General features: G+C 43.0%; 1 protein-coding gene and 1 pseudogene across 3 annotated transcripts in view; both read right to left on the minus strand.

Moving 5' to 3' along the window:
- Positions 1-10,549, minus strand: part of LOC103215919 (double-strand-break repair protein rad21-like protein 1) — a 30,073-nt gene extending 19,524 nt beyond the window's left edge. For 2 of the 3 annotated variants that reach the window (XM_037995070.2, XM_037995069.2), the window contains exons 1-5: positions 10,429-10,549; positions 7,722-7,897; positions 6,308-6,437; positions 4,665-4,758; positions 2,091-2,197 (exon numbers count right to left, since the gene is read on the minus strand). In XM_037995070.2, coding sequence (XP_037850998.1) covers positions 2,091-2,197; positions 4,665-4,758; positions 6,308-6,437; positions 7,722-7,865 — 475 coding nt within the window. In that variant the 5' untranslated portion in view covers positions 7,866-7,897; positions 10,429-10,549. The remainder of the gene's footprint in view (positions 1-2,090; positions 2,198-4,664; positions 4,759-6,307; positions 6,438-7,721; positions 7,898-10,428) is intronic. The other variant, XM_037995072.2, reaches the window with a different exon arrangement.
- Positions 10,550-20,022: 9,473 nt separating this feature from the next.
- Positions 20,023-26,335, minus strand: LOC119623277 (uncharacterized protein C20orf202-like; annotated as a pseudogene).
- Between the last annotated feature and the right edge of the window lie 266 nt (positions 26,336-26,601).

The following is a 26,601-nucleotide window of genomic DNA, read 5'->3' on the forward strand; positions in this document are numbered from 1 at the left end:
CTCTTACAAAGGCATAAAAAATGTGGGAAGAGACTGGAGGAAGATTTGTAGAAGGTATTGCAATACTCCAGGTCTTTGGTACTGGTGAACTATATCAGTGGCTAAGGAAATAGAAAAAAGATCTGAGATATTTCAGAATTAACGAACAAACAAACAACTCAGCACTAGTATGAAGCTGACAAAAAGTATAGTTAAAAGTGATCCTGGCCGGGCATGGTGGGTCATGCCTGCAATCCCAGCACTTTGGGAGGCCGAGGAGGGTGGATCACCTGAGGCCAGGAGTTCAAAACCAGCCTGACCAACATGGTAAAACACTGTCTCTACTAAAAATACAAAAATTAGCCGAGTGTGGTGGTGCATGCCTGTAATCCCAGCTACTCCAGAGGCTGAGGCAGGAGAATCGCTTGAGCCTGGGAGGTGGAGGTTGCAGTGAGCCAAGATAGTACCACTGCACTCCAGCCTGGGTGACAGAGTGAGACTCCATTAAAAAAAAAAAAAAAAAAAAAAAAAAAAAAGTGATCCTAAAGTTTCAGGCCCAAATAAGAATAGTAGGGGAATTTGTAAAGAGTGTCTTGGGAGTAGGGAATATGATTACTTCTTTGCCAGTGTGTTCCAATTCTGGGTCTGGGATTATACCCAGTAAGAGATCAGTGCTACTTAAAGTATAATCTGGGGACAGGTATTGGTCCACAAGAAATAAAATACAGAAATAAAAGTACATGTTCAGAAAGTTTTACAGAAATTTGACAGAGCAATTTTATATATATTGACTCTAATAACAAAACTTGAGGCTTGTATTTTGATTTTTAAATTTTTAATTTTTCTAATAATTCATTTTACTGTATTTTACAAAGTAAAATATAATACAGATTGAAAATTGACAAAAATTAGAAAACTGGTCCTTCACCACAGGCTGAGAAACACAGCTACAGATATAGGAAGAGTTATCGAAGCAGAGTGAGGATGAGAAGCCGAGGTTGGAGATGTCACTCAAGCATTACTTTCTTGACTCCTCTCCCCAACCAAGATAGACACAGGCTATCTTTCTCCTATGCTCATTGTTTTGGGCACTATAGGAAATTCAAATGTGAACATTACACAGATTCTATCCTCATGGAGTTTGTAGACCAAGACAAGAGGTGTATAAATATCATAAGACAGGGAGTAGTAGATGCCAGAAAAAAAGAGCAAATACTCTAGTTAAATTACACCATATTGCTTCCATTTTAAAATACACTAGCCAGGCACAGTGGCTCATGCCTGTAAACCCAACACTTTGGGAGGCTGAGGCAGGAGGATTGCTTGAGCCTAGAAGTTCAAGACCAGCCTGGGCAACATAGGAAGACCCTGTCTTTACAAAAAAGTTTTAAAAAATTAGCTGAGTGTGGTGATATGCACTTGCAGTCCCAGCTACTCAGGAGGCTGAGGCGGGAAGATAGTGAGCCCAGGTCAAGGCTGCAGTACGCCATGATCATGCATTCCAACCTGGCCAACGAGAACAAAACCCTGTGTCAAAAATAAAAAAATTAAAAGTAAAGTACAATCGCCTTGCCCAAACAGAGTTTAACATCTTAAAAATCAGTTTATGTTTCACAATCAATATATACGTTTAGTGTGGTAGCGTTTCCTCTTCCTCACCCCCAGGCTGATTTAAAAGGCATTATTTTACAATTGATATTATCATATACCAGAAGAAATATATTTTGAAGGCATTTCATGCAGCATACATATAAAATCTTGTATGTATGTTGACCATCACAACTGTTTATTTACATGTCTCTCTCACACCCAGTATCTCCTTGATGGCAGAAACTGCTTCTTTAAATTTTGGTACTGCCCTGTCTATTGATAGCACCTGATACAGAGTAGGTATTCAGTAAATGGTTATACACTGAGAATAGAAGTATATCCTAAGACTGAGTCTTGGCATTGACATCTATACTAGGAAAAGGCAAGGAAAGATGTATTGGGAATTACATTTACGCATCAAAAGATTCATTCTACAGCTACGTCTACTGGCATTGTTTCAATACACAAATACAAATATAATTGATTATAATTTGTAATTTTGAGTTCTCAAATATTCTCACCAAAGCTCTCAGCTTGTAAAAGTAGATCCTTGTCAAAATTTTCTCTAAGAGTGATTTCTTCTGGTCTGCTTTGGTTCTGAGTAAAGTGTTCTGAAACATCAATAGCACTATGGAGAAATAAAAGGTTGAGAAAAACATGAGAACAGAAAACAATGATACTGTAAAAATATCATTGATATAGTGAAGAAACAAGAACAATTTTCATTTTCTCAATAGTATTATTCATAAACACTAGTTTATTATATATACATGTATATAAATAATCTCTAGGCTCCCAAATCCAATGGTCAATTTTCAGTCCCTTATCTTACTTGCACAAACAAACAGAATTTGACTTAGATGTTGACTTTTGCTATGGCCTAAATGTTTGTGTCTTCCTCACCTCAAATGCATATATTGAAATCTAATCTCCAATGCAATGATATTAGGAGGTGGGAGCTTTGGCAGGTAATTAGGTCATGAGGGCAGATTCCCATGAATAAGATTAGTGCCTTTATAAAAGAGGCCCCAGAAAGCTGCCTCAATCTTTCTACCATGTGAGAATACGGTGAGAAGGTTGCCATCAGGAATCAGGAAGTAGGCCATCACCAGACGATGAATCTGCTGGCAAGTTTATCTGGGATTTCTCAGCCTCCAGAATGATGATAACTAAATTTCTATTGTTAATAAGACACCCAGTTTATGGTATTTTGTTATAGCAGCCCAAACAGACTAAGACAACTCCCTTCCTCATGGAATACATTCTTCTCTTGGCCTCTGAGATATCACTATTTCTCAATTTTCTTCCTACCTGCTCCTTTTCTGTTCCTAATATCCCAGACTAACTACTGGGAATGACCAAATACTCAGTCCTCAGATCCCTCTCTCTCTTTTTTTTAAAGGTATACTCACTACCTTGGGGATCTCTTAGAGTCCATGGTTGGAGTTCCATCTATACACTCACAACTTGCAAATTCATACATCCACATCAGACCTCTCTCCTGAATTTCAGACCCAGAGAGTCAACTACTTACCTACTCCCTTCGATATTGTCTTAGTCCATTCAGGCCACTATAATAAAATAACTTAGACTGGGTAACTTATAAACAACAGAAATTTATTGCTCACAGTCCTGGAGGATGGGAAGTCCAAGATCAAGGTGCCAACAGATTTGGTGTCTGGTGAGGGTCTGTTCCTCATAGACGGTGTCTTTTTGCTGTGACCTCACACAGTGGAAGGGACAAGAAAACTCCTGCAGGTCTCTTTTATAAGGGAACTAATCTCACTTATGATGGTGGAGCCCTTATGATCTAATCACTTCTCTTATGACTTAATCACCTATCTTATGACCTAATCACTTCCAATTCTTTTGTTGTTGTTGTCCTAAAAGGTCATTGTGGTTTCAGAGCCCCACCTCTTAATACCATCACCTTGAAGGTTAGGTTTCAATATATGAATTTTAGAGGAACATACGCATTTAGACCACAACAGATGTGTAACAGTCATCCCAAAACTTATATACAAAACCTAGTTTACTTCCTTCTCTCTTCCCCCTTTAAATCTGATTATCCTAATCTTATTAAGTGTTAACTCTGTTCTCATGCCAAACATCATATAGCATCCTTCATTTTCTCTTAAAGCCATATGCAATTCATCAGCAAATTCTCCTGGCTTTGCCTTCCAGATATATCTGTAAGTTGACTGCTACCACCTGAGTGAGATGAAAACTGAGAACTGATCATAGACACTATATTCTCTTATCTGGACTTCTTACTACAATAACTTTCTCATGGGCTCTTTGATTCCTCCCTTTCCTCTTAGAGTAAGTAGCCAGAGAGATGATATTGAAATCAAGTCAGATCCCGTCACTCGTCTATTCAAAACCTTCCTGTGCTCCCTGAGTAAAATAAAAGTCCCACTGTAGTGTATCACACCCTACATCATCTGTGTCTCCTGCTACCTCTCTGACTTCATCTCCTACCACTCAGCCCCTCATTTACTCCACTAGAGTCTCACTTGCCTCCTTGCTGGTCCTTGAAAATGTCCAGTGTATTCTGCTTTAGGGCCTTTCTACTTGCTCTTCCTAGAATATTCTTCCCCCACATTACTGATTTGTTCCTTTATCTCCTTCAGATTTCTGTTCTTACCTTTTCAGAAAAGTCTTTCCTGTCTTACTGTTTACTTATTTCATTTTCTATTTCTCTTCACAATGTTGATCATCTCCTGACATACATTTATTTGTTTGTTTATTATCCACCCCAACTAAAATTTAAGATCCATGAGGCCAGCAGCTATGTTTAATTCACTGCTATCTCCTCAGTGCCTAGAACAGTTTCCAGCATATGGAAGGCACCCAGTGAATATTTACTGAATGAATAGATGAATATACTGTCAATATTGCAAACTATATTCAATATAATGACACACTTTTGTTGTACTTTGGGATTTTATACCAAATATAAGTCTTTATCAATCACATCTATACTTGTTCAGTTGTTAACTACATTCCATTTGCCTCAATGAAATTTAAATATAAAAACAAAATATCAAGAAAATTAAATCGAAAATCGAAAGAAAATAAATAAAATATTTTACTTCATATTTTGGGTGTCAAAATCATGAAATTCTTCTGGCAATGTGATAGCATTGTAAGATGCTTTAAAATTCTCTTTTGGAAGGTCAACCAGTCCTGAAAAGAATAAAAAATCACACTCAATAAGCAGCAATGCTATATAAAAGAAAGAACTCCCAACTAACTCCATATTCTTTTACTGGACTACTGCATATTCTAACTAGTTTTCCTCCATCTACTCCTACCCTTCTGTAGTCCATTATTTATAAAGCAGACAGAGTAATATTTCAAAAAACTAATCAGATTAGATGTCTCTAAAACTTATAATGACTTAGTGACTTCTCCAGTGCATTTAATAAAATCAAAATTTGGAATTGGAGCCTCTGTAGCTCTACAAACCTATCACGGATCATCTAATGACATTCACCATACTGACCATACTAGCCTTTTTGTTCCCTGAAAAAGTCAAGCATTTTTCCACCTCAAGACCTTTGCTCTTGCAGTTTCCTCTGCCTAGAATGCTATTCCCTCAGTGACTTTTTACATGGCTGGGTAGTTCTCATTTTTTAAGTCTGAGCTTGAATTCTATCCTCTTAGAAAGGCTTTTCCCAATTATTTTAACTAAAGCGAACTTCTCTGTTATTTTCTGTTGTAGCACTCTGTTTATTTTCCTTTATAGCACAATTACAATTGACAATTACTATAATAAGTTTTTAAAATACTTTAATTATTTTATTTCCTCACCTGACTGAAAAGGATCTTACTTATCTTGTTTGTTTGTCTTTGTATCCCAGAGCCTAACATAGTGGTTGGTACAAAGTATGAAATCAATAAATATTTGTGGAATATGTAAAAACAAAAATGAACAAATGAACCATACTTGATATGAATATAAATCCACGTAGAGATTGTATGAATATTTTAAATGAAGAAGATTTAAAAAAAATCTGTCAATCCTGATTCAACAAATGTTGATTGAGGGAATGGTATGTGCAAGGCACTGAGACAGATACTATAAGAGATTCAGAAAACAGTTACAACAAAGACCTTGCCTTTAAGTAGCTTGAAGACTAGTGACAGAAGCAAGATCCATACCTAAATAGCCATAATACAAGGTGGAAAATAAAAAATGTCTTCAAAGTGAAACAGATGCTATATAAATTTTGAAGGCATTATATTTATGACATATGTAAATCTCTGACACTTTGGAATGCTTAGGAATTTTTGATATGTCATAAGTAGCATGCTGCTTGGAGTCGAGAATTCTGAAAACAATTACAATTACTGATATCTCTGTTTTGTCAATCATACTATTTCTAATTTCTCTCATAAAGGCAAAAACAGGCATGACAAACTAACTGACCCATTAAAAACAGAATATCAGAGTTTCTTATGCAAGTGTAGTGGCTTTAAGTATATGTCTTACATAAATATGCAGGAACATTACAAGTTTTGGAAAGCATAACCTTTTCCTGCAGGCATACAAAAAGAGCAAGGAAATGAATACAATTTATCCTCAACCATGGACAACCATGGAAACTTAGATTCATTCAAAACTAGGTTTACATTCACCATACTCCCCTGAAGTATATTAAAAGAGCCCACCCCCAATTAAAATGCAAAAGGGAACCAAGAAGAGTGAGACAAATCAATATTACATGTATACCTGGGCGAAATGTCATCTTCATTTTAAGAAATGCTTCACTGCAATCTGCCAAAAGATATTTTGCCTTCCTGTTATAGATTCGAACAGCTCCCAAAAGAAGGTGTCCTGAAGTTCGAAGTGCTATTTTCACCTTTCAATAATTTTTGAAGTATTAGAAGAGTAAAAATTAGGTTCATAAATCCTATTCTTTGAAAGTTACTTACATCGTAAGATTTGGTTCTCTTAAAAAAGCAGATATTTTGTATTCTTATTTAAAGTAAATCACTTTTTACCTCACCTTGCAAAATGATTTTTTAATTCTTATTTAAGGGAATTAATCTAATATGGTATTTGAGTGAAGTATACTATTATTGGTATTATGAGAGGAATATAAACTCTATAGTCAGAATTGGGTTCAGGTCTTTGTTCAGTTGCTGAGGCTGTCACTTAACCTTCCTGAACTTCAGTTTAATAAAATGGCTACAATTTATTATTATTATTATTATTATTTTAGAGATGGAGTCTCGCTCTGTTACCCAGGCTGCAGTGCAGTGGCGTGATCTTGGCTCACTGCAACCTCCGCCTCCTGGGTTCAAGCAATTATCCTGCCTCAGCCTCCCTACAATTTATTACATACTTATTTTATGCCAGGCATTGTCCTAAGAGCTTTTCATACATTAGCTTATTTAATTTTGACAACAACCTCTATTTACAGAAGAAAAAACTGAGACTCAGATATTTTAAGTAGGATGCCCAAAGTAATATAATTATTGATAAAGCAATAATTAAATATAAATTTGACCAACTCAAGACATGCTAACCACAGTTCACAGAAGCTAAAAGAAGCCAACTTCATTAGGGTTGTTGTAAAGATTAAATAGATTTATAGGCATAAAGTCCAGCCCAGTGCCTAACACACCATAGACTTTCAATTTGTCCTTCTCTAAAGCTGAAAAATACTTAACTTATAACGATATTAAATACTGTAATGCAAATTCTAATCACTGTTTTAGTGTTTTATAATGAACATAGTACTTTACTGTTTATGACATATTTTCACATATTTTTGGATTTATAACCAGTCCTCTTTCTTTCTACCCTCCCCATTTGTTCATTATTTTCTAAGAGATGCTTATTAAGTACCTACTATGTCTACTGTATTTTGTTAGTGAATAAGAAAGGAATATGAATATGAATAAAATATGGCCTTCATCCCTTAGGGTCTAATCTATCTATGATAGATATATGAAAAAGTTAATTACCAACAGAAACCAATATGTTTGTTATAACACTAAATGCTACAGGAATTAAAGGAAAGACCATTAGACAAGTAAAACTTGCTTCAAAATGTATTTCATGATATAAGTGTATCTTAACGCCTTTCTTACTCCAAAGTCATGGTAAATACAAGCTATCATTTTAATCAGTAACATACCTTGGGTGAAAGAATTTTTTCAATGGTTATCTCTAGATTACATTCAAATACATGGGCCTTTGTGAGTTTCTTCTCCCAGTGAGCTGCAAGCCATATTTTGGCCAATGGCCCTCGTTTACTCATAAGCACATGTGTGTAGAACATGTTGCCTGTATTCCTTACTTGTATTTAACAAACTAGAGAGAACACGAAAAGATATTTAAAATTTTATTACAAAAACTTTTTATTGCTATTTTATAAGAAAAATATTCATTAATTCTACAAAATAACATTCAGATTGTGTTCTAATCCAATTATTCAATACAAGTTATTCTCTTGTAAATAAAAGAAACTTATTTAGAATGTAAAATTATAACCTAATGACAAAGCTGTAGTAAATTGTGAACTACACCTCTACATCTGGCTTAAATGCATCCTGATTAATGATTTCTTCTTACACTTCAGTTATTTTATCCAAAAAAGGATTTGAGTTCTCTTCTTACTAACATGGTCAAATAAATAAAGGAGGAAGGCTGAAAATATAAGATATGGAAATAGGAAAGAAACAAGAGCAGGAAAAGGCAGACAAAACCAAGAAAAGCTAATACAGGGCACATCTTTTCTAAAACTTAAGAATTTAAGAAGTGTTGGATTATTGATTTATATGCAGGTGTTGAATTTCATTGCCCTCTTCAAGATGCTCTGGTTTATTCAACAATATTTTAATTTTTGAAGTTAAAATCATGGGATTCCAAAAAGTGGAGTGGAGTTTCCACTCCATAAAGTGGAAAAAATGAAGAAAACAAGAAACTATAGGAAAATAATTAGAAGGCAAGGGAAGAAACAAGAATCAAATTTAAATGTTTTGAAATAAGAACGATAAAAGAAAATCTTCACTTAAAACAAAGAGAAGGAATTAATGCACATTTTTACAAACTGTGCTATTCTTGGTAACACCGTAGGGCTCTATTACCAAGCTAAAGATGAGAAGGGATGTTATAGCACTTTGGTTGACTTCTAGGAAAGAATCAAATTATTGCTTACATATAAGTAAATTTACACTGCCACAATAGAAGCTTCTTTTTGCTTCTTTTCTACTTATTTCTACTTAAGAGAAAACTGAGCCAAGACAAACACAAAGTTGGCCACAGAATTAAAAACTTAGGTAAACTTCGATCAGTGTCCATTTGTACCGCAAAAATTCAATCATTATGCCCCAACTAAAGGTGATGCAATCCGCCAAACCACGTTCCCCTACGGGGCAGCTGGAAATTTTAGTGTATATGGCTTGTGCCTTGCGTTGGTTCCACTGCTTTCCTTTTTAGTCTGTGTGTTTCGCTATCTCTAAATAAATTTCTATTTATCTTTTTAAATTGCTCCCAGTGGTGTGAGGTACTTTTAAAACGTACTTTTTGGCCTGGTGCAGTGGCTCACGCCTGTAATCCTAGCATTTTGGGAGGCTGAGATGGGCGGGTCACTTTGATGCCAGGAATTGGAGACCAGCCTGGCCAACATGGTGAAACCCCGTCTCTATTAAAAATACAAAAAGTAGCCAGGCACGGTGGCCGGCATTGTAATCCCAGCTACTCGGGAGGCTGAGGCAGGAGAATCGCTTGAACCCGGGAGACGGAGGCTGCAGCGAGCCGAGATCGCACTACTGCACTCCAGCCTGGGCGACGGAGCGAGACTCTGTCTCAATTGCAGTGGCTCACTGCAAGCTCCGCCTCCCGGGTTCACGCCATTCTCCTGCCTCAGCCTCCCGAGTAGCTGGGACTACAGGCGCCCGCCACCGCGCCCGGCTAATTTTTTGTATTTTTTAGTAGAGACGGGGTTTCACCGTGGTCTCGATCTCCTGACCTTGTGATCCGCCCGCCTCGGCCTCCCAAAGTGCTGGGATTACAGGCGTGAGCCACCGCGCCCGGCCTGAAATGTATTTTTTAAGTGATGGACTTCTTTAAAAAAAAAAAAAAAAAAAAGCAGAAACCCCAAATCCTGCGATTTACTATTCCTGAGACATTGATTTTCCCAAACACATATTACCTACCCTTTTTCCCCTCGCCACAAAATATGCACACAAACTCCCCCCCACCCCATCCCCCCACCCCATCCCCCCACCACGTCCTGGAGGCTATTTCTATCTCTAGATTGAACTGACTTCGTGCAAAGTGAAGCTAACGGGATGGGGCCAATCCGTGGGAACCTGCCCGGCAAGGGCAGGGTGGCGGCGGTGGCGGGGAGGGAGGGAGGAAGGGGCCGGAAGGAGACCAGGCGGGGACCGTGGGAGAGGGGAGTGGGAGGAGAGGAGAGTGGGGAGAAAGGGGTGAGCCAGAAGGGCGAGACCCTTCGGGGGGTGAGGGAGGGGAAAGCAAAGTGCTGGGCTGGGAGGAGTTGACGGCCACCCTCAGGGGCAGGGGGACGCCAAAGGCTCCTCCACAGACGACTCCTCAGAATGCAGGGCCGAGTGCTCACAGAGGGAAACTGAGGCCACAGCGCCCATTTTCTTCCGCGTGCGGGCGAGGAGACCCCGGGTCGCGCTCCCAGTCCCAGCTGGGCTTCGGGCGACGACCTTTCTTCCTCAGGCGGGACCCTCCGGGCTTGGCGCCGCGAGCTAACCGGGCGGTGAGGCGCCGTGCCCGGGTGCGTGTGGGGATGTGGGTGGTGGCGGCTCCCATCTCCCAGCCCGCCTACAGCCCTCGGGGTCCGGCCGGCCTCTCAGGCTGCGCCCTACTTTCAAAGCCTGGTCTGAGGTGTGGCGCGCCAGAGCAGGGGACTGCGAGGAGTCGCCAGGTCAACGTTTCGAGTCCGGGGCGCCGGGTTCTTGGCGCGGTTGGGCGTCTGCAATGCGCCGCAGGCGCGGGGCGGGGTGTGGAGAAGGCGGGGCAATGGGCGACGGGTGGGACTGACACGGGATGGGGCGGGGCAGTGGGCGAGGGCGGGGCGTGCAGGGGATGGGGCGGGGTAGTGGGCGATGGGCGGGACTGACAGGGGATGGGGCGGGGCAGTGGGCGAGGCGCGGGGCATGCAGGGGATGGAGAAGGACGTACAGGACATGTGGAGGGGCGTCGAGGGGTATGGAGGGGCGGGGCGGGGCAGCGCCTGAGGGACGGGCGGCAGGGGGCGGGGAGGGGAGGCCGGGGGCGGGGCGGGGGGGCGGGGCTGAGGGACTGGGCGCCGCGGCTACGGCGGCTGGGGGCTCCGACAGAGTTAGGGCAGTGCGCTAGACTGGAGCGGACCGTGACTGAGAGGGACGAGGGCGCGGGGAGTTGGTGGGGACAGTGGACGGGGCAGGAGGGATAGAGGCAGACAGTGAGCAAGGCGCACCGGTCCTAGCGCGCAGTCTCCGGCTTTGTCCTGGCTCTCGGACCCGAGACACCTGTGCAGGGGCATGATAGGGACCGGGCCTGGGCCCCATAGTCCTGTTGTGAAAGGTGATCCTTCTGGCTGATCTCTGAACATCCTATGATGCAGTCCAGTCTGTTCTCTTCCACTTACTAGCTGGAGGTCACTGGAGAAATTCTGTAATCCCTTGAACCTCAGATTTTCTCATCTGTAAAGTGAAAATAATAAAAGTACTTGCGCTGTAGGGTATTGTAAGAAATAAATAAAATAAACCATGTAAAGAGCCAAGCAATAATAAGTGCTCTACAAATATTAGCTATTATTATTAGTATTAAAAAGATTATTCACATTGACCTGCCCTTTGGGGACAGCAAATATTTTCCAGCCTGGAATATCATCAGTAGCCAAAGCCAAGTGCCAGAACCTGAGAAAAATCCTGCAAGAGTATCAGGCTGCAAAGCTGGTTTCCTCTCTTGAGTTTGATAGTAAATACTAATAAATCTTGGAGCGTCAATGCCATCCAATATAAGGTTATTGATAAGGTTCAGGCTCCTGGCTGGGCATTTTCATGGGTTTTCTCATTTACTTTTCAAACAATCTCACAAGGCAGTTATTGGTTTTCCCTCTTCTGAATAAGGAAAGGGCTGGGGAAAAAAATAGCAACCTGTTTAGGGTCACGTGGTTGGGAATTGTAGAGACAGGATTCAAATTGAAGTTTAGCTCCCAATTTCTGACCTCAGGAAATGGTGTCACAGCAACCATTCAAGAGGATGTCTGGGAGACACCCTTGGTGCCACCCTCATGTCTACTTTAATGCCAACCCATCAGCAAGCCCATCACTCCACCTTCAAATATGACTTTAATCTATCCCTTCTCAAGATCTCCACCCACTCTACCCTAGTCTAAGCCACCTCTCTCCTGGAAAAGCTCCAACCTCCTGATCGGTCTCCTTCCTGTCACTCGCCTCCCTAAAGCTCATTCTCTACATCAGGGGTTCCCAACCCCGGGTGGGAACAGGGCCGCATAGCAGGAGGTGAGCAGCGGGCGAGCGAACCTCACCGCCTGAGCTTCGCCTCCTGTCACATCAGCCTAGGCATTAGATTCTCACAGGAGCGGGAAACCTATTGTGAACTGCGCATGCGAGGGATCTAGGTTGCGCGCTCCTCACGAGACTCTCATGACCCCGCGCCCACCCAGCTTGTGAAATAATTGTCTTTCACAGAACTGGTCCCTGGTGCCAAAAAGGTTGGAGACCACTGCTCCACACTGAAGCCAGAGGGGTCTTTGAAAAATATAGATGGTGGACGGGTGTGGTGGCTCACGCCTGTAATCCCAGCACTTTGGGAGGCCAAGGCAGGCGGATCACCTGAGGCCAGGAGTTCCAGACCAGCCTGGCCAACATGGCGAAACCCTGTCTCCACTAAAAATACAAAAATTAGCCGGGAGTGGTGATGGGTGCGTGTAATCCCAGCTACTCGGGAGGTTGAGGCAGGAAAATCGCTTGAACTGGGGAAGCAGAGATTGCAGTGAGCGGAGTATGGGCCACTGCACTCCAGCCTGAACAACAGAGAGACTGTCTCAAAATATAGATCAAATCCTATTAAGAGCTGTAGGGTCCAGCCCTACTTGACTTAGCGGGTATTCTCCCCGTGTGCGGAGACAAGAGATTGTAATAAATAAAGACACAAGACAAAGACATAAAGAGAAAAGAGTTGGGCCTGGGGGACCACTACCTTCAAGATGCAGAGACCAGTAGTGGCCCCGAACGGCTGAGCTCGCTGGTATTTATTGCATACAAGACAAGGGGGCAGGGTAACAAGGGTGAATCTTCTAAGTGATTGACAAGGTGAAACAAGTCACCTGATTACAGGATAGGGGGCCCTTCCCTTTTAGGTAGCAGGAAGCAGAGAGAGAAGGCAGCATACATCAGCGTTTTCTTCTCTGCACTTATAAGAAAGATCAAAGACTTTAAGACTTTTACTATTTCTTCTACCACTATCTACTGTGAACTTCAAAAAGGAACCAGGAGTGCGGGAGGAGCATGAAAGTGGACAAGGAGCGTGACCATTGAAGCACTGTACCACAGGGAGGGGTTTAGGCCTTGGGATGACTGTGGGCAGGCCTGGATAATATCCAGCCTTCCACAAGAAGCTGGTGGAGCAGAGTGTTCCCTGACTCCTCCAAGGAAAGGAGACACCCTTTCGCAGTCTGCTAAGTAAGGGGTGCCTTCCCAGACACTGGCATTACTGCTTGACCAAGGAGCCCTCAAGTGGCCCTTATGCAGGCGTGACAGAAGGCTCACCTCTTGCCTTCTAGGTCACTTCTCACAATGTCCCTTCAGCACCTGTTCCTATACCCGCCGGTCATTCCTAGGTTATATTAGTAATGCAACAAAGAGTAATACTAAAAGCTAATGATTAATAATGTTTATAATAATGATTGGTAATGGTTTATGATCATCTCTGTCTAATTTGTATTATGACTATTCTTATTCTAACTATTTCCTTTATTATACTGAAACAGTTTGTGCCTTCAGTCTCTTGCCTCGGCGCCTAGGTAATCCTCCACCCACAACCAGCAGGTTTCCCTTTTAAAGCCTTTTAAGCCTTCCTGTTGTTCTTAGAAAAAAACTCAAACTTCCTCCTAATAACTACAAGGCCCTACATGGTCTCCCTCTTACTTGTAATCCTGGCTTCATTTCACGTGGGTGGATTTACCTTAACAATTAGGAATCTTCAGTTTCAGGACCCTCACTTGCAAGGCCTCCTCCAAAGCCCTGGGAGAAGCATAGCAGTGTTTTCATATGGGCGTGTGTTTTTGTAAAGTTTTCGAAAATAAGATATTTTACCATAATCTTTGAAGATGGATGTCTCTTTCCACTTTAACTCTCTCTCTGTCACACTGTGTGGGTGGCAATGAAGCAGCTGAAGGGTGTGGCTGAGGCAGAGCTGAGTTATATGTACACTTAATGCAGGTTCAGAGGGATCTATTTATGTGGTCTACAGTCACTTTGATCTATAGTCAAGTCATTGCTATCTATCTTAGTTAGGAATGGCTTCCAGGAACACATCTACGGCCCACCATACTGACTCATCCTGCACTGTGACACGAAGGTACAGGGCCATAAATCGTTTTAAAGCATAGCATCAGGAGTACGTATGTATTGGATAAGAAACCAAATTTGAAACATACAGAGTCAGAAATTAGTCTGTCAAGAATTCTTCCAATCATCAGACATATTAAACTATAAGCAGAGGATTTGGTTCTTATCAAAGCCCAGTTAAAGCAGAAGTTCTTTCCTGTCTGTCTACCTGAAATCTATCTGACAACACAACATATGCAATTATAAATGCACTGCACATTTTTTCATCCTTTCTAAAAGGAATTGCGCAAACTAGAAGATATCAGAGTCTCATTTGTGTTCATAGAGCACAAACATGCGGCAGTGCTGTAAACAGCTAGTACATCCATGTGGGAAGCTGCATGTTTATGATCTCATTGTATTGGCTCATGTCTTCTTTGACCATCTCTGCCTTCGCGATGTCAGGTGCTCACAGATGAACTAGCCTGCAGATCATAACAAAAGTAGTGATTTATTAAGAGAAATAGACACATTTCAAATCAAAGTGTCAGGGAAACAGGAGCATAGGAGAGCCAGAGTCACACCATTTTAAAATCGACTCTATCGTAAAACTAGCAAGACCCATTCCTGGCCAGTTATGACCCATGTTCATAAGACGTTTACAGTTGAGAAAACAAAGACACCTGCAAGGACATACTCCTACAACAACGGAAAGTCCAGATGTCCCAGTATCCATAACAAGATGTGCTTTCAAGATAATTATAGTCATCTTGATGGATATTTTTGATTGTAGTCATTTTGATGGATGTATACACTAAAATGCCGAGGATAACTTTCTTTAAATCAACAAAGCACTAAATTTTGTCATGCTGTTAGTCCACCCACATGTAGACATATCTTAATCTTTACATAGATACATGCCCTCTGTAAGAAAAACTTAAAGATGAGGTATTTCTCCTCTTGCTTTCTGAGGACGCCCTATTCTATAACTGAGTAGCTTTCACTGAAACTACTTCTTCTCAGTGCCCTCTGCGACTCTCCTTGAATTCCTTCCTGTGCGAGATCCAAGAACCCTCTCTTGGGGTCTGGATCAAGACCCCCTTTTCTGGCAACAAAAGTAATTAATAGACTTAGATTGTTTGGTAATCTAAGTAATTAAAAGGAGTGAATCATATAAATACATTGGGAAAGTTTTAATTTCTCAATTATTTAACTTGAAATACTGACATACAGGAAGAAAATGTAGAACTCCTAATACACCCCTACAATAGGGACAGCAACAATAAATTGGATAATGTACCATCCCCTCAAATACTATTTAAAATTAGTCACTTTACAAGAAGACTTACAGCTCATATATGAAAGGAACATAGAGGTTTCCCCAAAATTGACAATAATCCCAAAAATATACATGGCATTTTTACAATGTTTAAATTGTTTAAAGTACCACACAAAAAAATTAATATTGTAGAGGACAGACTGAATTATTTCCACAGTCTCTTTGAAGAAAATAAAATAACAAAATTGTTGTCATCACTAGATGATCAAAGAAGATACGGAAAAAAATGTAGAGAAAAATTGTTATAGAGCCATATCATGCAGCTAATATTGTGCTATTTTCCTAGATTTTGTTTTGTGATTTTTGCCAGCTAAAGTTTATTTCATCTCTCATTATTAAAAAAATCTCTTTCTAGCCTAATTCTGTATTTCTGACTTTGCATTCTTTCTCTTAATGTGATTGATACTCTAAATTGTATAAACTTCAGGCCTCACAAACCTGGACTTGCTCCATCCCGTTCCCCCGGCTTCCTGGTTCCAGCCATATTAGATACCCTCTGTGCCCATTGCTTGTGAAAGTGCTGCACACAGGAGTGCCAGAAACATATTTGTAAATGAATGAATGAATGACTCAAAAGCTGGAATGCAGACTATTAACCACACGAAAACACAAATTTTGTCTGTTTTATTTGTTGCGACATTCCCACATCCAGAACAGTGCCTGACACACAGCAGATGCACATTAAGTATTTTTTAAAATGAATCCAAGCCTGATCAACTGCAGACAATGTTTCTTTCCATTCTCTCCCGTTATTCCCAGTTTGTTACAAAGCATTTTCCAACATCCTCTCCACAGCTCTGAGAGGTGTCATTTTTATTTTAGAGTTAAGGATAAGTGGAGGATCAGAAAAGGAGGCCCCAGATCACTCTGTCTGTGGCAGAGCTAAAGTTCAAACGCAGATATCTGGGGCCAGAAAGCCTCTTGGTCCATGGTCCTCCCAATAAGATGCCCCACAATGGGAAAGCTGATAGGGAGCCAGACCCGCAACCCGGAACGGGCTGATTCACGGAAGAATTGCTCTGTATGGACACTAGGTGGCGCCCACACACAGCGTAATTACCCTGGTCTTCGCTGGTGCACGTACGAAATCTAAACACATTTGTCAGAAGCTCAACTTTGAAACTTCAGTTTCATCTGTTTGCAATTGTCCTGCTTTTGCTTCCTTGGGTCACAATTTTCTCGGCTGTCAAATGGAAATATTAACACGTACTCACTGGTCAGGTCTGTTACAATGCCTGTGCATTGTAGGTGTTCAACAAAGATAACCTCTTCTGACAGCCACCAAGGTAATCTGCAGCTATGTGAGATTCTGCTTAGCCCTGCACATTGGCCAGAGAATGCTTTCCAGAAGCAATGAGAGGGAAATTCCCTTTTGTTGATCACCTACTGTGGTAAACTGAAAAATGGCCTCCACATCCTAATCCTTATATGTTACCGTATATGGAAAGAAAGGCAGGTGAAAGTCTTTAGAGATGTGATTAAGAATCTTGACATGCAGAGATTATCCTGTGTTATCCAGGTGCCCTAAATACAATTATTCCTTATAAGTGATTCCTTATAAGAGGTAGATTGAGGGAGATTTAACACTCACAGAGCAAAAGGCTATGAGAAGACAGAGACAGAAACTGAAGTTATGCAGCCTAAGTCAAGGACTACCAGCAGCCATGAGAAACTGGAAGAGGCGAGGAAGGAATTCTCTGTTGGAGTCAGCAGGGAGTAGTCTGACCAACACCTTGATTTTGGTCCAGTGAAACTGACCTCAGCCCAGTGTCCCAGGAGCTGTCCCCATGACCTGGGGAGGGTTTGGGCAAAACAAAGCAGAGTGGCAGAGACAGGACAGAACTGGGGCTCAAGATATGCTGGGAGCAGGGATGGGTGTGCATTATTGGGGTCGCCAGATTCTGTGTCTGCTTACTTACTAGAGAGATAACAGAGGTATTGTCCTAGAGTTGCCTTCACACACATTAGAGATTGTCTTGCACCAGACCCTGCCAGAAGGCGGGAGCAGGGATCCTATGAGCCTGACATCACTGCTTCTCTTCGTGGCACCCCTCCTCCAGTGTGGCTGATCAGAAGAGCAACATCATATCATAGTAAGAGCTCTGCTTAGGCAGGAGATAGACCTGAGATTCAGTGCCACTACTGCCATTTACTCATTGTGCTTTTTCTTGGGCAACTTAGCTCAACTAAACTTCAGTTCTTTCATAAATAAAATGGAGTTTTAATATCATCCTTGCAGAGATGTTGAGTGTGTTTAGTGCAATAAGATCTTTACAGTGCCTTGTGTAGTGCTGGTAGTTAGGGCAGATGACTGATAATGACGATGAATAGCTTACATGACACATAGTTGTTAGATGACAAGCACTGTTGTGTTTTCCATGTATTAACTCATTTATTCCTCACAAAAACCCCAGGAGATAGGCAATACTGTTATCCCCATTCTACAGATGATAAAACCAAGGCATAGAGAGTTTAATGACTTGCCCAAGGGCACACAATCAGTATATTGTAGAGCTGGGATTTGAACACAGGCAATGAGGCTGCAGGCTGTATTTACACTAAACTATCCTGACTTTAAAAATGGTAGCTATCGGACAGGCACAGTGGCTCACGCCTGTAATCCCAGCACTTTGGGAGGCCAAGGCAGGCAGATCACCTGAGGTTGGGAATTTGAGACCAGTCTGACCAACATGGAGAAACCCTGTCTCTACTAAAAATACAATATTAGCTGGGCGTGGTGGCGCATGCCTGTAATTCCAGCTACTTGGGAGGCAGAGGCAGGAGAATCGCTTGAACATAGGCAGTAGTGGTTGCAGTGAGCTGAGATCGTGCCATTTCATACCAACTTGGGCAACAAGAGCGAAACTCTGTGTCAAAGAAAAAAAAAAAAAGGTAAAGGTAGCTGTCTATTGCGGCACTATTTACAATAGCAAAGACATGGAACCAACCCAAATGCACATCAATGATAGACTGGATAAAGAAAATGTGATACATATACACAGTGGAGTGCTATGCAGCCAGAAAATCAAATGAGATCATGTCCTTTGCAGGGACATGGATGAAGCTAAAAGCCATCATCCTCAGCAAACTAACACAGGAACAGAAAACCAAACACTGCATGTTCTCATTCGTAACTGGGAGTTAAACAATGAGAACACATGGGCGCAGGGAGGGGAACAACACACACCAGAGCCAGTAGGTGGTGGGGGGCAAGGGGAGGGAGAGTATTAGGACAAATAGCTAATGCACACGGGGCTCAAAACCTAGATGACGGGTTGATAGGTGCAGTACACCACCATGGCACACGTATACCTATGTAACAAACCTACACGTTCTGTACTTGTATCCTGGAACTTAAGAGTAAAATAAAATAAAATAAAATAAAATAAAATAAAATAAAATAATAGCTGTCATTTTTAATTATAATTGCTAAGATTTACTGAGCACTGCTTATGTGCCAGGAACATGTTGACTCATTACATTTGCTCAATAGTCCTTTGTGGTAATTTCTATTATCCCCACTTTATAGAAGAACAAACTGAAGCATAGAAAACTTATGTTATATGACCAAGGTTAGAGAGCTGATAAGATGCAGATCTGGTATTCAAACCCAGGCAGCCTGATGTCAAAGTCCTTCCTTTTAATTACCTATGTATGATGATGGGTGTCAAAAGTTAAGCTGACCAATCAGATTCCCTCTCTATAAACTGCGACTTAAAGAAATAGCAGGAGAGTAAAATCTTTAGCAGTGGGAGTGGACCTGAAAAGATGCAGAAAGACCAGAAAGTAGAGCCCAACCCTTGACACAATGCTATGAGGAAGACTGGCCACCTGGAGGGTCATGTATAGGCGTTCCAGTTGACAGCCTCAGCTAAGGCCAGCATCACCTGCCAGAGGGGAACAAATCAGCCTTTGAGATACCACCTGACTGCAATCATTTGAGAGATCCAAAGCCAAGAACCACTCAGCTGAGCCCAGAACTATGAAAAACATCATTTACAACAATAATAAATGGCTGTTGCAATAATAAAGGGACTGCTGTGTTTAAGTTTGGAGGCAGTTTGTTACACACCAATATACGCCACAACACATGGGCTCCGTAAGGTGTCACAGCTGACCCAGGACTGGAAGCTGGATCTCATGTAAAGGTGTGAGAGATTAGATCATTTCTAATCAGTCACAGTATAAGTAAGCCCTGCCTTGCCGCCCTGACCCACTCTAGGGTTCACATCTTGAACTGTTCTTCTTGCTCCTAAATTTTTAGTTTCTGACCTCATGAATCCTTTTTCTATCTCTGTCCCCTCCTCTCCTCATCCTGGATGCCAGACTTAGGTGTGCAGTCCTGTTTTTGCTGCCTTAACAGAGAAAACCCTGGATTTTCCTGAGACCAAGATCCACATGCTCCCTCTGGTGCTCACTGTCCTGCACGGCCATGATTTCCAACCCAGCCCTCCAGGACCAACGCTGAAGATGTCATTTCCATCCCAACTCTTTGTCCAGCATCTGGGCTCAGCCTTGGCTTTCTCTGACGTAGGATCAGGAAGTGAACATTGGTTCCAAATGTAGGGTCTTGGAGAACAACAAATATCCCACCAGAAGGGCAGGTTCTGGGGCTCTAGGTCTATTTTCCCAGATTGTAGACGGAGGAGTTGGCAGGGCTTTTTGGTCTTTGGGCCCAAATGGGGAAAGCAGGGAGAGACAGAGGGTGATAGTAATTAGCACTGGGCATGGGAGACCAATGTCATTTCTACTTTGCATGGCCAGGCAGATATCTGTCAAGATGATAGTGGCTAGTCAGCTTGTCCATTTGTAACAGTCATGGTTTCACAAGTCAGAACATAATCATGCAGCAATAATAAGGTGCCATTCATTAGCCTTTCCAGTGTAACCAGTTACAGTGGCAATTGGTAATAACAGCAAAAAGCTGTGTTAGTCTGGGACAGGTAGGAGACAGAAACCACACCAGTTATTTTAACACAGAAAATTTAATATAAAGAATTGCTAACTAGGTATAAAGTTGTTAACTGGGTGACTGAAAGGTTATTAAAAGAACTTTAAGGTAGAAATTGCAGGAAGCATCTGCCATCTCCAGGGCTGAGGGAACAAAGAGGCAGAAACTATCAAAACTTTAAAACTTAGAGGAGGAATTCCCTGGAGCTTAAATTCAGATATCTGAGAAAGGAATTCAGCTCAGCTGGGGCTGGTGTCGCTGAGCTCAGGGAAGGGCCAGGTAGGTAAGGCAGGGACCCACACTTCAAGGGAAGAGGGACTGGCATCTGAAGCTGATGTCTCTGAGCTCCTGGAAGGGGCCCAGGGAGTCTGGAACCGGGATCCTGGAGAAGTCTGGTGCTTCATGAAGGAACTGCTGCCTGTAGTGAAGAAACATTGCTGGGAGATGCTCATAAGAACAGGAGGCCCACAGGGAAACAAGAAGAAGGAGCAAGACCCTTTTCTCTCTTCTAGACTTGTAGTCTAACTCCACCCTGTATATCGGCAAAGCCTAATAAACTCTAACAGGGAGCAGCTGGTAACACCAAAAGGTGGTTTACAGGAACCCAGCCCCAGCATCACAGAGCAGCTATCATTTATATTATCAAATATAAAAATCACAGGTGGATCTGACTACAAGCATTATACATTATACTTAGAATGCACCCCCTCCACCCACTCTGCCTCTACATGCAATCGATTTACTTTTTCTTTTTTTTTTTTTTTTTTTTTGAGATGGAGTCTCGCTCTGTAGCCCAGGCTGGAGTGCAGTGGCCGGATCTCAGCTCACTGCAAGCTCCGCCTCCCGGGCTTACGCCATTCTCCAGCCTCAGCCTCACAAGTAGCTGGGACTACAGGCGCCCGCCACCTTGCCCGGCTAGGTTTTTTTTTTGTATTTTTTAGTAGAGACGGGGTTTCACCGTATTATCCAGGATGGTCTCGATCTCTTGACCTCATGATCCGCCCGTCTCGGCCTCCCAAAGTGCTGGGATTACAGGCTTGAGCCACCGAGCCCGGCCCGATTTACTTTTTCAAAGTCATAAAAACAATGTTCTAGCAACACACAGGTAGATTTTCAAAAACAAAAAGGCCTACTAATCATCAGACCATCTTAACACCATGACTTTTTTATTTTCACATTTTCTGTTTTAGTCTTTCTTATAGGCAGATGTAATTTTTCAGTTATGACTGCAGCACCCCACACAACTGAGTGTCTCTGCTGTGTCACAAGCCCGGTTGCCTGCTGTTACGGAGGTTGTTGTAACAAACCCTCATTGAATTAAATGCCATTTCCTTATTGATTTCTCCTCTGTGATTCTTTGAACATCTGGATCGTATTCCTCAGGACCATTCTAGCTGCAAATAAGGGAAACTGCCCAAATCAGCTTAACCAAAAACAAATTGATGTGTGTGGCTGTGATGGGGGGTGAAATTGACTGGCTTTGGTCGCTGGAAAGAATGCAGGAGTAACTCACAAAACTAGGACCTAAAACCAGGGACCAAAAAGAGCCAGCGCTCTTCCTCTCTGTCCAACTGCTGTGTGGCCCTCTCTCTACTTCTCTTTGGAGATTAGCCTCCTTCCTTACTACTGCAGACAGTTCTTCTTTACCTGGTAGGAACAAGGCCACCGGCAGCCTCAGTCTTCTAAGTGTAATAGAAAGAGCATCCAGGTAGCAATCTCAGGGAAGGTCGGTGATTGGCTCTGTTGGTTCACATGCCCATCCATTGGGCCAATCATCTTTTTAGGGCAACCATGAATTATATCATTGGCCAGGCCTGGTAATATACCCGTGCTTATGGCCAGGGTGTTTACAGGGCTTAATATGTTATCAGATGAAGGGGAATGGGAAGGCTTCCTGGGAAGACAGAAAACAGCCACTAAGTCACTACACAGGGTTTGGAATTTTCACCATGGCAACACTTGGTAAACATTACTGCACATCTAGTTCTTTGTTTTAACAATTGCCTTGTGAGAAATTCCCAAGGATAGGGTTACTGCCATGGTGCTTGCCAGAGCACTAGAGCACATTTGTGTTTTCAGTTGAAAAGTGTGTTCACATCCAATACTTTATGTATGCCTCACCAAGAAATCCCAAGTGACAGAAGAGGAACCAGAGACACAGAGAAGTTAAGTGACAGATCCAGGGACACACAGCAGATGAGGGCAGAAGTGAACCCAGAGCCCTGGCTTTCTGATTCCCATTCCAACACTCTGCCCCTAAAACATCACAGTGAAAGGTTAGACTAATGGTGAGAGTGTTAAAGCGCAGTGTCATCTCTGTCCAATTAAGGGAGAGAGCTTCGTCTGCTCTCTTCCCCTCGGAGGAGCTGGGCCAGACCCCTTGAGCAAACAGGCTGGCAGCCCCTGCTTCAGAGCCTGTTCGAGCTCTGATGGGGGATGTCCCTCCGCTGGACCTGGTGTCCTCCCAGTGGGCGCTGTCAGCACACAGCTCGTCCAGGACACTGTGAAGATGCCTCAGTGTGAGCAGGAGCCTCTGGTCTTGAATCTGCATCTCAGACTAGGAGAGAGAAGGAGCCTGTGAAGGGATGCGCAGAGCCCTGGATGTTTCTCCATCAAGCCCCTTCCCTCTCTGTCTCATCAGAGACAAGCCCACTTGTGATTCGCACAACCTCACAGAAGCCATATCCACCAATGCCTCAGTTTCTTGCTCTGCAAAGCAGAAAGCAAATTGCTTACTTTTCAAGGCTTTCATGAGGACTGAATGAATTTGCCCATGGGAAAATCCTTTCAAGGGGTCAGCGAGGTCAAAACTACTTTGATTACAATACTAAGATATTATTTTCATTTTTTTGCTTTCATTTTCTTATGAGCATACCGTGGAGTTTTCCAGAAGCTAATGACATGCAATATCTCAACAGATTGAATGCAGGAGCCGCTATGAGAATCCAGCTGTGTTCTATTAAGACAGACATTAAAGCAATTTGCAACAATGTAAAATGGGATACTCTTCCCACTAAATATTTGCTTTGAAAAATACAGTTATTTTGAATAAGTAATGTTTTATTAATGTATTATGAGTTTGTTATTATTTTAGAATGCATTAGTAAATATATTAAAATGTCTCAGCTTTGGCTTCTAATTCAGTCAGTATTGTTCTATATAACTCACATAAACAAAAACTTTTTGGTGGCCTTAATAATTTTCTGGGCATAAAGGGGTCCTAAGACCCAAAAGTTTCAGAACTGCTGCATTACAACTATACTATCATCTTCAGCCATCTCCTTTCTTTCTCCGATTTTTCCCTGGGAATTTTTTCCCATACATTTTCCCTCTTTTTCTTTCTGTTTATTTGTTTATTTATTTTTGAGGTGGGGTCTCACTCTGTTGCCCAGGCTGGAGTGCGGTGGGGCGATAACGGCTCACTGCAGCCTTGAGCTCCTGGGCTCGACTGATCCTCCCACCTCAGCCTCCCGAGAAGCTGGGACTCCAGGTGCACACCACCACGCCCGGCTAAATTTTGTACTTTTTGTAGAGGCAGGGTCTTGCCCTGTTGCCCAGGCTGGTCTCAGACTCCTGGGCTCACGTGATCCTCCCAACTCAGCTCCCAAAATTTGCTTTCTCTTTAAAAATGCTAAAATTCTATTTTCTGACTAAGTAATCCTTCACACATGATAGAAAACTGAAAAGCTACAAAAGGACATATATTTAAAAGTCTCTCCCACCCACTTTACTTTATCCCTCAACTCAAGCGTCCTTCCCCAGAGGCAACCACCGCAAATGCTTCCGTTTTTCCTTCCGAAGCTGGTCGGGGCAACACGTGGTTAGATATACAGATTCTCAGCCTCTCTCTTTCTCTGTCTCTCTTTGCAAGAGATACTTATGAACATTATTTCCCCACTAAAAATAGTGTTTTCATTTTTGTGACAAGCTGATTACAAGTGAGAAGACCAAGTCTGCATCCTCTACCCAAGCATGAGTAACACTGCCAAGAGAATAGGTAGCTAGAAAGAGAGACTTGAGGCCGGGCACAGTGGCTCACATCTGTAATCCCAGCACTTCGAGAGGCTGAGGTGGGCAGATTGCCTGAGGTCAGGAGTTCGAGACCAGCCTGGCCAACATGGTGAAACCTGGTCTCTACTAAAAATACAAAAAAATTAACCAGCCATGGTGGCAGGCACCTGTAATCCCAGCTACTGGGGAGGCCGAGGCAGGGGAATCGCTTGAACCCAGGAGGCAGAGGTTGTAGTGAGCCAAGATCGTGCCGCTGCACACTCTAGCCTGGGCGACAGAGTGAGGCTCTGTCTCAAAAAAAAAAAAAAAAGGAAAGACGTGAAGCAAAGGTGTAGTTGGCCTCCCTCAGAACACTGGGACAACTCAGGCTGCAGAGCGAGTGGTCCTGGGCCCATTTTTTCCTCAGAAAACATTCACTCTGTGTTTTCTCAATTTTAGGGTTTTCCTCCTGCACATATTTTTGTCCAACCTTCAGCACCATTTCTGGGTATGTGACTGTAAGAGCACAATGGGGTTCCCAGCACAGAGGTGATGTTGAGGCACCCAGGCACCCACAGTTTCAGGGAGCATGAGGAAGACAGCTGCCCAGCGCTGGATGCCTGCTGACTGTGGGAAGCTGCAGTCCCTGCTGCTGGAATCCCCTGGTCCCATGAGAAGCCCTATTGGGTCAGCCCTTCCTCTGGGGCGATGAAAGGGTTGGATCCCAGCTGGCCTGTTGCCTGGCAACCCAGAAAGCTCATTTTCGGACAATCCTGTCTCTCCCCAGAATGAGAAGTGGGTGTATAGAGAAACAAACCTCTTCTGAGGTTTCCTGAACTGCCTCCTCTCTCCTGGCAGGTGTCCCCACACACTTGGGGGCACCCCTCTTTTTCCGGACTTGGAGAAAATACCGTAATGAAAGGTTCCTGAGCAGCAACCACGGGACCAAGTAACATAACACAGGTTCAGGAGAGTTAGTGCTCCATGGGGGAGGCCCTTGCCAATGGGAAATGAGAGACAGGAATCCGCTGGGCAGATGAATTTCCTCTCGTTCTCTCTCCCCCAATGGGCAGTTCCTCCTTCAACCCCTGCAGAACATCTCAGCTGCTGAGACACCCACAGGGCCTCCTTGAGGTGCCTTCTGAAGCCGTAGGCCACTTGGTAATACAATGTCTGGCGTAATTGCCTGGCATAGCATTGGCCTCTGCTGCCACACCCTATGTTCCTCCCTATCACCACCCTGGGCTTGTACTTCCTAATATAGTGCTGGTTTCTCAATCCTTGTCCAAGCCTCTGCTTTCTAGAGGACCCAGGCTAAGACATTGGGTGTGCGCGTGTCCATCTGGGTCAGGGTTATAATAGCCAACATCAATGTGCCAAGTATTTGTTAAGAGGATTACAAGCATCTCTTCAGTGAATCCTTACAATACCCCATACGATATTGGTAGTAGTGTTATTCCCATTTTGTGGTAAGGAAACTGAGGCTCAAAGAGGTAAGGTCCCTGCTAGAACCACACAGCAGCAGAACTGGGCACACACCGAGGACTCAGTGTCTTTCTAAAACCAGTCTGGCCAGCACCACACCCAGCGCCTCCTATGTAGGCCATGACCTACTTATCCTTGCACCTGAGATCACAATTGTGCGTTGTGTGGCAGGTCCCAGAGGGGAGACTGCAGGGTCCATACCGTAGCCTGCAGCCTTGGCCCCACGGGGGATCTGGGAGGGAAAACTAGAGATCCTTGGAAAATATGTGGTCGGGGCATCAAGGAAAAGAAACGCAAAACCTTACCAGCTCCTTTCTCAGCCACTCCAGGGTCTGCCCAAGACTCGGGCTGGGCTCTTCCGCTGTTTTCACCTCTGTGTCCTTGGGAGTGACCTTGACACTGACCTGGTTCTGTGCCTGACGGATCTTTGACTTGTACATTCCCCCAACTCCTTCAGACTGGCAGCAGGTTCTGGCTAAATCATTGAAGATGGAGTTAATGAGAGCAGGAAGTAGGTCACATTGAAAAATGTAATTTGGCTTTTTTTTTTTTTTTAAAGGGCTTTAGTGCTCTGAACAGAACAAGGAGGAAGGGAGGGAGACCATTAGGGGTCCAAGTACCTTGGTGCCTGCTGGTTCCAGAAGCGAAGAATATGTGATGCCAACAGGATCACAGAGACTGCAAAGCTTTAAATGGCAACAATAATGGTTATTAG

The sequence above is a fragment of the Chlorocebus sabaeus genome, chromosome 2, assembly GCF_047675955.1.
Source record: "Chlorocebus sabaeus isolate Y175 chromosome 2, mChlSab1.0.hap1, whole genome shotgun sequence".
NCBI classification, from domain to species: Eukaryota; Metazoa; Chordata; class Mammalia; order Primates; family Cercopithecidae; genus Chlorocebus; species Chlorocebus sabaeus.